Genomic DNA, 12,811 nt, shown 5'->3' with positions numbered 1-12,811 from the left:
TAGTGAGGATGATCTCTACGGTAAGGAGATCATCCCCACCAAAAATCAGCCCATTCCAAAACTTCTAGCCCCAGTTTACAAGTTGAGAAATCATGGACCGTCCATTTTTTGTAAATCATTTTTGATGGGGTTAGAAGTTTTGGAATGGGCTGATTTTTGGTGATGATGATCTCCTCACCGTAGAGATCACCCTCACCAAAAATCAGCCCATTCTAAAACTTCTAACTCATGTTTTGAAAAATGTTTTGTCAAAAAGTTAGCCATTGAATGGGATCCTATATATATATTTATATATATATAGGGAAATGTTTAACACCCTAAGCTTTACCCTACATTTTAACAAACGTGTTTGGTCCTACATGGGTTAGAAGTTTTGGAATAGGCTAATTTTTGGTGAGGATGATTTCTATGATTAGAAGATCATCATCACCAAAAATCAGCCCATTTCGAAATTTTTAGCCCCAAGTTTACAAGTTGAAAAATCGTGGACTGTCCGTTTTTTGTAAACCATTTTTGATGGGGTTAGAAGTTTTGGAATGAGCTGATTTTTGGTGAGGATGATCTCCTCACCATAGAGATCATCCTCACCAAAAATCAGCTCATTCCAAAACTTCTAACCCATGTAGGACAAAATGCGTTTGTTAAAGTGTAAGGTAAAGCTTAGGGTGGGGAAGGGGACCCATATATATATATATATATATATATATATATATATATATATATATATATAGGGAGCGGTTCGGCAGCCCTAAAGTTTGCCAAGTTTGGTGTCAAACATTTTTTGTAAATCACTTTTGATGGAGTTAGAAGTTTTGTAATAGGCTGATTTTTTGTAAGGATGATCTCTACGGTGAAAAGATCATCCTCACAAAAAATCAATCTATTCCAAAACTTCTAACCATAATTTACAAGTTGAAGAATTGTGGACCGTCCAATTTTGTAAATCACTTTTGATGGGGTTAGAAGTTTTGGAATAGGCTGATTTTTAGTGAGGATGATCTCCTCATCATAGAGATCATCCTCACAAAAAATCAGCTCATTCCAAAGCTTCTAACCTATATTTTGAAAAATGTTTGACACCAAACTTAACAAACTTTAGGACTGCTGAACCGTCCTCATATATATATATATATGGGTCATGTTCAATGACAAACTTTTTAGCAAATTTTTTGGCAAAACATTTTTCAAAACATGAGTTCCAAGTTTTGGAATGGACTGATTTTTGGTGAGGATGATCTCTACAGCGAGGAGATCATCATCACCAAAAATCAGCCCATTCCAAAACTTCTAACTCATGTTTTGAAAAATGTCTTGCCAAAAAGTTAGAGAGAGAGAGAGAGGAAAAATGAGGGAGTTTTGGTTGATCTGATTTGAGAAAGAAAGAGGTGGGAAAAAAAAAAGAAGGAAAAATGAAGGAATTTTGGTTTCTCTGGTTTGAGAAAGAAAGATGTTACGAATCCAGGTTACGTGGCAGAAACTAGAAGAGATCTGCACAGTTGGATGGTTGAGATTTATTAGGGAGTTGTTAAAGTTTTTGAATAAGTTGAATTGTTGGGCCAGTTAGATAGATTTGATAGAGAATCATGGTTATCCTTTTGTTGAGAGTATTTAAGAATTAAATGGGTAGATGATCTATTTAATGTAATGTTCTCTATATGGTAGGACAGAGAAGAAATATAATTAGTTGTTGAGTTTATTAGTCATTATTCAGTTTTATTCTTACTGTGACCCTATCAAAAGAGGAGAAAAAAAAAGTTTTAACGTCTTCTGGAGTTCGGATTTATCTGATTTGGGACAGAAAGAGAAAAAACGGTAAGTTTCACTGTCTTTTGGAGGAGTTAGGATTTCTCTATTTTGGGAAAGAAATCTAAAAGAGATGGATTCTACGCTGAGAGGAGATAAGGGAAAGAGAGAAAAAAAACAAAAAAAAATTTGAACTGTAGGGGTGAGAGAGAGACAATATATCTCTCTTTGGATTCTCTATCCGCCACATGCCAAACTGTGAGTTTGCTATGAGCAAAAAAATTCTCTTTTAGAAGAGACTAATAAAAAATGATTGAAATGCCCTTTTCTTTAAACTTGATTTTGAAAAAGAAACCAACCCTCTTTCATTTCTAAGGTAAAACTTCATCTTCTACCTAAAGATTGTATCTCCCTAACAAGATGGGTTTTTGAGAGGAACTCAACATGATAAGATTTTGCTCAGAAATCAGAGGTTTTTTTGTCACGAGGTTGAAGATGAATTTTGACCTTTTTAGATTAATTTTTCATGCAAGATTGAACTCAAGGAGTATGCCATCATTTCTAAACGTGAGAGATTTTTTGCTCATAGAAAGTTAATCCAGGATTTCATGTAATCCCAGTTGACCAATTGGACCAAACCTAACAATGAAGTTTTGCAAATTGGGAATGCCCTCAATACATTTTAATCCGTGTGATCGGTCTATCTACAATTCTATGCAATCCCGGATCTATTTTTCTTTAAAATGGAAATATTTTCCTAAAACACGATGAATTATTGCTAATTTTCATCGAAACCAAGAAGAATAATCAAAATTATTATGTTCTAGTGATATGCCATTAGTTTTTATCCCATACAAATTTAAAAGCAAAGAGATTTTTAGAGTATTAAAATATGAAGCCATGTAATAAGGTGTACTCTAACGTTGTGTTTATCACTTAAGAGAATTTCTAACTAACTTGTAAGATTCACTATTACAAAAAATATGTATGTTTGTTCGACAAACTATTTCATATTAAAATTGTTTAATGGAAACCAGATGAGAATAAAGAAACTATAAAATCCGAACATAGGAATCCCACTAAAACACCGGGATTCCTCTTTCCATTTTACTCATTTTTTTCATAAAAAATAGGTCCTTAGGTTTTGGTTAATATTAGAGATACCCCCACCCCCATGTTTTCAAACTAATGACTGTCCCTTGTCCTAGGTTTCTTCTCAATAACTAACAAAAATGACTTAAATACCCAACATTTTCAGCCTCAAATAAAAAACCTTTAATTTTGTTTTAGAAGAATTTTATTTTAAATTTATTAAACCTCATCTTCAACCCATCTTCTTCAATGTATTATAAAAATTCCTAGATATTTCTACCAAAAAATCCATCATCCTTTTCCAAAAATCCTATCTTATTTTTAGGGTTTGAAGGTTGAAGGTGATAGAATCTGAAGATTGAGAGGAAGGTAAAATTTTTACCTTTACGGAGTTAAACCCCTAAGGTCAACTATTTCTTACCTATTAAATCTCTTCTTCAATGTCTTGTAGAAAACACTGATTTTTTAATCCATCAATCTTCCTCTTCTCACTACAAGAAAAATGATCTATGGCAACGACTTGAAACGACGGTCAGCTAAAATCTGTCGCTGTTGACTCTCCTCACGGGTCTGCAAATATTTCTCTTCGATCTGCTCTCTCTCTCTCTTCAATTTGCTCTGATTCTCGGATTTCCTTTTATTTATCTTTCCTTAAATAATATTCGCTCTCTCTACTCAATCTCCTCGATCTGGTTCATCTTTTCAAATGGATACATCAAGGTAACTTTCTCTCTCTCTCTGCGATTTTCTCTTCGAGCTGCTCTCTCTCTTTCTCTCTTCGATTTGGTCTGATTCTCGGATTCCCCTATATTCATCTCTCCTTAAACAATATCGCGCTCTCTCTACTCGATCTCTTCAATCTGGTTCATCTTCTCTGATCGATCCATCAAGGTAACTGTGTGTGTGTGGATCTAGGGTTTGTTGAAGACGAGAAAGTTTGATTTTATTTTTTCTACTAATTCAAGAGATCTAGGGCATTAATTTTTCAAGTAATTAGAGAACTCTGTAGAAATCACATTGAGATTGAAACTTCAAGAAATCCAATAATTTGATTAAAGTTGCTGTTAGTTTGCTTGGTTTGATAATAAAATCAGCTCAAAGTGCATCATTTCCAATTCATTTTTGCAGGTAATTTCATTTTCCTAGCAATGTGTATAAATGAAATGTTTCGGTTTGGAGAAAATTTTATTGCTGATTATATCTCAATTTCTATAATTTTAATTCAATGTTTGGACGAAATCAGATTTCAGGTGACCACCATTCCCCAATTCTGCTTATCAAATCTGAGAACTCGCTCAATTTTTTTTTTTTAAAGCGTGTTTTTGCATAATATTTACCCACAGGAGCACTATTGTAATTTGGTTGTTTGATTTTATTTTTCTACTAACCTTGTTTGAATGATTAGTGAAAAAATCTTTTATATTTGGATTCTTATATATTATAGTTGGTTGCTAATAAGCATGGATTCTAGTTTTCCTAATGGGACTCCAAGTAAACACCATAGAGTGCCAAATTTGTGTTTATTAGGAATAAAATTGTCCAATTTAGACTCTTAAATCATGTTTCTGACTTAAAAAAAGTAGGTTATTGAAAGCGCCCTCGATCCGCGGGGTGCGCGGATCCGCTTTTGACCCTTGAGGTTTGGGAGTCGCCACCTAGTTATTGTGGTCTAGGAACCAAACTGACTCTAACATGGATAAAAAGAACTAATCTACCATAAAAAATCTGAATTCGAGGATCATGTTACGGGGTTGGAAGGTGTTAGGCACCAACCTCGCCCGGCCAAAGCCGGTCTCTATTAACTTCCCAAATATATCACATTGCTAAAAACCTAGATAAAAACAAAAATAAAAAATTCATACATTTCCGATAGCAAAGATTTTACTCCCTCAGATCTAACAAAAAGAGCTCCTTGTACTGTATTCCCTTACTTCGTTCTGTCTCCGGATTTGACTTCGGATCTCCTAGATCAAGGTATCTCCTTGTTTCTGAATCTGAACTCTTCAAGTTTGTTGCGGATTTAGGGGTGTTTTTGGAGGGATTTTAGGTATTTTCTAGACTAAAATTGAAGGGGGGATGTTAGGTAAGGGGTTGGGGCTCCAAAACTAGGGTTTATGGGGGGCTAGGGGAGCTTCTAGACCTACTTCTCTTAGGATTTATGATTTGATACGAAAATAGGGTGTGAGCACCTCTATTTATAGATGTTTTTAGGGGTTGATTTGGATAGAGTTAGTGTTTAATTAGAGATCTTTTAATTAGAGTTGTGTTTTAGTTAGACTTATTTTAGGTAGAATTGTGTTTTAATTAAAATTGTTTTAGGTAGAATTGTATTTTAATTAAAATTGTTTTAGGTAGAATTGTTTTTAAGTTAGAACTATATTAAATAGAGTTATTATTTAATTAGAATTCTATTATGACTTTTGGTCTTATTTGATTGACTTTTAATGTTTTGACTTTAGTCTTAATTGATTGACTTTTAATATTTTGACTTCAGTCTCGCTTAATTGACTTTAATTTTGACTTTAGTCTCACTTGATTGACTTTAATACCTTGACTTTAGTCTTGCTTGATTTACTTTTAATTTTTGGAGAACCCCCTTCCATTATTTCTTTAATTCTTTAGACCCCCAAATGGAGGGGTCCTTAAAGAAATATCCCACGAACCCTCAACAATTTTGCCTGAGAGTCCGATTGATCGATTTTTTAGGTTCAAAATTTTAAATTAATTTCATTAATATTTCACTTTAATTATCTAATATTTTATTTATTAATTTCGAATTTTTTAATTATGAAAATTATGAAATTATCGTTTTGCCCCCGGAGAGGACTTTTCACGTTTTAAGTCGGTTTTTAATGTTCTAGGATGTTTTAGAATCGGTTTTTCGTAAGGAATTCAATGAGAATGTTGGTTTGTGTCATTTATGAAAATTTTTATGTGAAATGGTTGTGAACTTTATGAGGGCATTTTCGTAATTTTGTCAAATTCTGTTAAAATTGGTGAAATGATTTATTTGGTTCCAATTTTTTATTTTATGTGTTCGAGAGAGTTTTCCTAAGCGTAACGTAGGCTCTAGGGTTGTCTTGAGGTTAGGGGTATTTTGGTAATTTGGTCAATTTTTAGTGATTTTTATCGTGAAGCTTCTTTTTGGTCTGCAAGATGATGATTTCTATGTTTCTGGGGTCGTATTTTCCTAGCGTAGCATGGTTTCTAAGGTTTTATCAGTTCGAGATACCTCATCCGGATTTCTGAAACACATCTGGTAACAAAATAAAGCAATAGAATACACATCCATCATTGGGAATCATTGCGATCGGGTTGACGAGTTGATTAATCAGGCGGATGCAAAAATGGGGTGTCTACAGTTATAAAGAGCAAGATCACTACAATAAATTATCAAGGTTTCACCACATAGCCACAATGATGGGTGGTTCTACCTTTAGAAATCCCAATTGTTTGGATTTCGGTTCTATTTTTACGATTTGTTGCATTGTGAGTTCTTTCACCTATCACTGTCAAGAACCAAAAGTGATGTATGAGTGTGTGTGTGTGTGTGTGTGTGTGTTTATAGTTGAGCAATCAACAAATGATTTGTTCAATTTTTTGTGAATTTAGATAGTGGATTTTTTCTTTCTTTATACCATAATTGTAGTGTTGAGTAGATTATTTTGAAGATAAAAGAGATGTATGATCTTCAATTGTAAAAAGATTGTACATGCTTTTTTTTAAGGATTTTGTTTTTAGGTGGGTTTCAATCATTCACAGCTCCATCTAGTTTCACTGATGTATAGCTTGTTGCTTATCCTGTTTTTTTTTTTTTTGAAAGTATAATTTATTAAAAAAGAAGAGCAGAAGAACGAGATATCCTTTTAGTTTTTTAGGGGCTAATATACACATACCCTCTTGTTTTGGTGGTCAGTTATTTCAATACCAGTTTTGTTTTATAGTTAACACCCTTAATTGTACCTAGATTAAAAGGTTCAATTAGGCTATTTGTTCTGAGATGTTACGTGGAGTACATAATTGAATCCTCTGTACCCTTTATGCAGGCTAAATATTGGAAGCAATACGTGGAGGTGCACATTGTTGTGAGTAACGATGATGTAACAAAGCAGATATTCAGTCAGTGTTTATTAAATTGTCATTCAGATATCTCTTTGGTAAGTGTTTTTTACCTCACCATGGTTCAAGTTTATGACATTAAGAAAAATTTTCAAGATAGGAGATCTTAACATATTGTAACTCTAGATAGAGCTGAATGGTGGAATGGAATCGTGCAAACCAAAGTATTTCTTACTTAAGTTTGCCATTGTTTTGAAATAAATGAAGTCTCTAGGACCCCATTTTTCACTCCACAGTTTATAAAGAGCTTATCTTGCTTGCCATCTTTCGTTTTCTGTTTCTCCACCGTTATAGAAATATGGTCACTTGAGAACACATCTAGCCTCACAAGCTTTGGACCCTAGCTCATATATTGTGTCAACAAGCCACAGATGATCTGCATTCAGTTCTTTAAATGAGATGGATTCATAGAATCTTGGCTTTCCTCACCTTTCTAGGAATTGTCCCCATTGCATATGTACTTGACAACAAGTTTTTCAGCTTCTTTTGCTCAAGTATCCCTATTCTTAATGTGATTTGTCTAATATTTGAAAATATGAATCTATTTAACATTTGAAAATTCAAAATGTATACTCTATCTTATAAAAAAATGTTATAATATTTATTTTTTCTCATTTAAAAGAATATTTATTCCTGCATGTTTTCCAGTTGTATTCGCATTTTTATGCAGAACATGCGAGGTAAAAAATTATTATGGCCAATCTTTTGTCTACCACCCGAAAAATCATGTGTGGTAATAGTTATTACTAGTTATTGATTTGAAACCTTTACATTTGAGCAATTCTCATGTTCTTTCTTGAAAACCATTAAATTCCAATTAAAACATTTCTGTGATTCTTCTTCTATATGATGAGGTCAATAATGTACTAGGTCTTTTTCGTTTCCCAAGCTGTTGCATTTAGGACGTCGGAAGATCTTTTGTGCTTCTCTTGAATTAAACTTGTCAAGTTGAACTCATCTTCTAACACTAACTTTTTTTTTATCATGAAATAGATGATTGAGATATTAAATTGGATGGCTGATAAATCAGAAAAAGGCCTTCGTCAAAGCAGAGGTATCATGGTAAATTATATTTATAGGTAAATCTTCTGCCCAAAACTTTCATCTTTTTTATTTATTTATTTATTTATTTATTATTATTTATTCCCTATTTTCACTGAAAGGGAAGAAAGGTGGGGTCCCCATTTGCTAGATTGTAAGGAAAATCTACAATGTACACTTCAAGTGCTTAGTTTTCTTTGCCTTTTGAATTGTTATTACCTTCCATAGAAAGAAACTACAGGTTAATAGTTTTCCTAAGCTGAGTACAAGTGCTTGATGTCTCTGTTCTACCATGTTCTCGAGGGGAACATAGTTTTATGACCTTCCATCTTTTTAGGTATTAGATTTTTTCAATAGCCGCATGGATGCCTAGATAATGGATGTTGAATGGTCTGTGGAGGAAGTCCTCCAAATCATAATCATCAATCGCCGATCTTGGCGAGGTGAAAGGATGAAGGTAAAATGTTATTGGTCTATTTGGCATTAGAAATTGTAGTCGAATTATTTTTTGGGAAAAATTATTTTCATGAAAAATAACGTGCCTTTAACTTGTATTTTGGAAATATTGAATCCGAGCAGATGTTTACTCAATTACGATTCACATATGAGCAAGAAAATCATCCTGAGGAGTTCTTCATTCCATATGTGTGGCAGCTGGTACTGTCTCGCAGGTATTGTTCCGACTCTTATGGCTCCTTACGCTACAAATTTTTTATGTTTTCCAATCAACAAGTTTCAAACCCAAGAATAAAGCATTGGCATTCTGTACCTAACTCCTTTGGTGCCAAAAACCATTCTAGTGTTTCATTTATTGCTTGGCCATTTTTGCCATACTCTGAAACAATAAAGACATTTCTACTTATTTTGAACTCATCACACAACTTTTACTTCTGTATTAAAATCGAAGATCTGTATTCAATTAGTTGCTTATATATGTTGCGTCCCAATTTGATGCTGATTACACCACACTTTCCCAGTAGCTTCAGTTATAATCCTGGTGCCATTAATCTATTCCCAGCCTGTCTGCCTGTAGAGGTAAAGTACTTGAAGTTCCTTGCTACCTATAATAATAATAATTTTATGTGTTATTATGGAGGAAATAGGACTGTTTTATACTTGAAGTTCCTTTCAATTGTTTTCACTGTGCATGCACAATAATACATGCACATACACAAATACAAACAAACAAATAACATTTACACATGTACTATGACAAGTTAATGAAGTATAGCCTATCAATGCCAATATTGTTTGGTCATGTAGGAAGACCATGGAGTTTAGTTAGGAATAAAGTCAAAAAGGACTACCCTTCTGTTCAATTGAAAGTATGGAAGGTATGAAATGGTGAACCATCTTTTTTATATCTTGAAAAGAAATTAATGCAATTTGTCAACAAAAAAAAAAAATCAGATAAAAAATAACTAAATAGTAGACATACTTAAACTAATGTGGTGTAATTGCAGTTTTGGCCTCCAGTTGGCTGGGTGAACTACCAATATATGCCATCGCAGGTTCATGTCGTGTTTCACAGCTTTGTTGCCACATGTTGGTAAAAATACCTCTCACTTCCTTTTGTTTCTCTCTCTTGAATCTTTCAATTAAATATCCCTTCCAATACATGTGCATGCGTAATACATTTGAAAAATTGTATTTGAGGTAGATGTATGTGGATGGCTGTGCTAGTAATGATAACAAGTATGAAGTGGGGAAGGACCTTGTCTACGGTATCTAACAAGTATGTTCGAGGACATTCCAGCACCTCACTCTGGGATGAAAAATCAAGTACTCAACAAGTGGAGAACATTATTTATGAATATTTCACATGTTTATTGGCCTTGCAGGGTGATATTTTGTTCTTACACGAGTAAGGACCCTATTCGAACTGGGGAAATCGTTGTGTTCAATATTGATGTACATACTGTATTATACTGTTAATACTTGCATTTATCTATTTTTAATAGTTTTCTTTTATTTTTATTTGCTAAAATTGCTAACATATCTTTTCTTCAACTTATTTTGTTTCAGGGACGTCCCATTCCAATTGTTCATTGTGTCATTGACGTTGTTATTCTGGCCAAACCTTTTTCGTATTCATTTATTTCCGTGGAATAATAGAAGCAAATTTAGAATTTCACTGGTATGACTAACATGCTTAATAAATATGAACATGATCCAAAGCTTTGTGTGTGTGCAGGTGTTAAGCATGTGTGTTCAACCCCTATAATGGTTCCCATACCCTTACATACAACATACATTTGCAGTTATGGCCTCATCAGTCATTTTCGAAATATGATTATAAGGTATTACTGTCTGATAGTACGTACTGATAAGAGAGAATTTTTTTAATTATTAATTATTTATTTGTTTAATAGTGTGATGAGATCTATTCTCTATGTTTTTCTTTTATTATTGTTTTTGTTTTGCCATACCTAGATTTAATCATCTTTATTACACTTACATGTATCTTCAAACCAAGGAAGGGGAGTGGGTTTTAAAATTTGAATACTTCTTCAAGGGTTTTTGTAGTTCTATAGTTATGGTTTTATCAGTATTTGCATTTTTTTTTTCATGTCTGTGATCATTGGGACATCAATTGGTGGTTGAAGCGTGTGAATATCCCTTTGAGTCCATTGACTCTAACCGATGTGAATTTCCTTACGAATCAACAGGAAGTGATTAACAGGTCAGATCCATTAGAAACTCAGCCAGCTCAAATGGCTTAAGGCGTTTTAACGTCACAAACAATCATTTGTGGCTTGGCTTTTGAAATTTGCAAGGGACCTCGGTCGAAATATGCACCTTTTCAAGTATATAATATGTCTTCTAAAGTTATTTGATGAAATGCATTTTTAATTCTAAACCTTCAAATTTCAGAAGATTTCAGAATAATAATTCTAGCCTATCTAAGGGTGTTAATGGGCCAAGTTTGGACTAGATGTAAGGCCATTTTAGCCCATCCAATAAGGGTCAAAGTCTGACCTTTTTGTTGTTAATTCTAAAGACCAATCTTGGCCCATTTATCTAAACAGCCTAAAAATTTAGCTCAAGAGGGTATGACCTCAATCTTTTGAATTTAATTTATATGCATGAATTGACTGGACTATGATCACAGGGCGTATTCATGGGAGATTGTGACAAAGAACTAGATCATGGGGTGGCGATCAAGTATTGGATAGTGAAGAACTCATGGAGACCATAATGGGGTGAGAAAGGTTACATAAGAATGCAGGGCGGCATAGTCGATGAAGAGGAAATATGTGTTATAGCCACGGATGCTTCAGCAAAGGCAACTAATTAGTTATAATTACTTGTCCATTAATTTTTGTAATGTAAAAGTAAAATTAGTAGCTCATCTTGTATCATAATATGGTAATAGTTACACAATGATCTCTAGTAGAGTGGGCATTTGGGTCTTTTCATATTGGTAATTAAGGTCGTGGTCATGAAATTCAAAACATAGGGGTATCTCCAATATTCTACAATACATGAAGGGGCTGGTGTAATTAACTTTTTTTTTCCTTCAAAAACCTTTGCAGCGACGGTCAAAAGCGCAGTTAAAGAGTAAATTTTTTTTTTAAAAACGATACCCTATAGCGACGGTCAATAACGGCTGTCACTATAAGTCATGTATATAACGTGTATAGTTGGCCGTCGATATATATAGGGATGGGACTATTAGCGACGACTACCGACGGCCTCCCTGACCATCGCTACATGTTTTTTGCGACGGTATTTGCCCCTATAGCCCCATTTTACTGTAGTGTCTCCAAAAATCCTTTTTAAAAGTCTTCAATCTTTAAGCTTAAGCTCTATGGTGTTGTTGTTGCCTATTGTCCTTTAGAAATCTATTATTTTTCTACCCAAAATTTCAACTCTCCTAAAAAAATCTTGTCTTGATCTTGTAAATTGAAGGTTGATGAAAATAAGATCGATGCAATGAGAAATTGTTGGAAGACTTCGACAATCAATTGTGAGTCAATGTAGAGCTATTTCATATAATATTTCTTACCTTTTTAATTATTATTTAAGTTGTGTTAAGATTTTATTTTGTCAAGCTAACAAGATGTAAAGTAAACCCATGTCAGGATCAATGTTACAAACAACATAGAAGTTAATCTAGCTTAGGCTTTACCACAATAGGACCAAGGAAAATCTAATTCAGGATGTGTAAAATGATTTTGTTGCGTCCAAAAACCCTAATATATACGCAGAATTATGTTGTGAAAATTAGTATAAACATCCTATTATGAGAGATCTTGATTAGATCATGGTTTCAAAACTTGTCCAAGACCGAGACGTATCGGTTGAGTCGTCTCGATATCAAGAATGGACGAAACGGGCCGACAAGTCAAATTTTCAAACGAGATTTAAAACCCCATATTCATTTTTCTCATTTTTGAACGAGACGTCTCATAAGTATGGGAAAACTCGTCCAAGACAACTCGATATCTGGCATAGATGAGACGAGACGTGAAACCGAGTTTTAAAACCATGGATCAGATTAGATCTGACTAGTATAAACCCTATTAGATTTCTGTAATCAAAATCCAAAAGAAGCAATCCTATTCCATTCATTCACATGGTATAAAATCATAGGCTCTCTTGAACCGTTGATGGTGTCATCACTGTTGGTTGATTTCTACACGTGGATTTCACATTGATATACAAACTTCTCTTATTGAAATTTCATCGAAGATATCACCATATTTGTTCTGGAACTCAAACTCAAAGAGTTTGCATGTTCTCTTCATTTTCCTCAACGCACTTGCTATTTTTTAAAAGCTCCAAAACATATCCTGTTTTCCATCAAGTAGTT

At 33.8% G+C, this 12,811-nt stretch overlaps 1 protein-coding gene across 8 annotated transcripts; it reads left to right on the top strand.

The window, feature by feature from the left end:
- Window positions 1-3,085: 3,085 nt before the first annotated feature.
- Window positions 3,086-11,541, top strand: LOC147409797 (uncharacterized). 8 transcript variants are annotated; one of them, XR_015175399.1, is made up of 10 exons: window positions 3,089-3,726; window positions 6,882-6,992; window positions 7,948-8,033; window positions 8,118-8,236; window positions 8,333-8,452; window positions 8,575-8,666; window positions 8,973-9,030; window positions 9,259-9,329; window positions 9,459-10,295; window positions 11,108-11,541. XR_015175399.1 is itself a non-coding variant. In XM_086431858.1 (7 exons), the coding sequence occupies exons 3-7, from the start codon at window positions 7,948-7,950 to the stop codon at window positions 10,194-10,196; spliced, it is 342 nt and encodes a 113-aa protein (XP_086287984.1). In that variant the 5' UTR covers window positions 3,091-3,726; window positions 6,882-6,992; the 3' UTR covers window positions 10,197-11,094. The 8 variants fall into 8 exon arrangements, 1 of the variants encoding a protein (XP_086287984.1); XR_015175400.1 differs by having other exon boundaries at window positions 3,090-3,726; window positions 8,118-8,167; XR_015175401.1 differs by having other exon boundaries at window positions 3,090-3,726; window positions 8,118-8,452; window positions 8,976-9,030.
- The last annotated feature ends 1,270 nt before the right edge of the window (window positions 11,542-12,811 follow it).

This window comes from Akebia trifoliata, chromosome 2 (genome assembly GCF_017979445.1).
Source record: "Akebia trifoliata isolate Shusen 1 chromosome 2, ASM1797944v1, whole genome shotgun sequence".
NCBI lineage: Eukaryota > Viridiplantae > Streptophyta > Magnoliopsida > Ranunculales > Lardizabalaceae > Akebia > Akebia trifoliata.
This window is presented reverse-complemented; position numbering and strand designations above follow the sequence as displayed.

Coding starts and splice junctions, on each gene's coding strand:
- LOC147409797 (XM_086431858.1), top strand. CDS start 7,948: ATGATTGAGATATTAAATTGGATGGCTGATAAATCAGAAAAAGGCCTT. Junction 8,034..8,574: donor ATGGTAAATTATATTTATAG/GTAAATCTTCTG, acceptor GAATCCGAGCAG/ATGTTTACTCAATTACGATT. Junction 8,667..9,258: donor CAGCTGGTACTGTCTCGCAG/GTATTGTTCCGA, acceptor TTGGTCATGTAG/GAAGACCATGGAGTTTAGTT.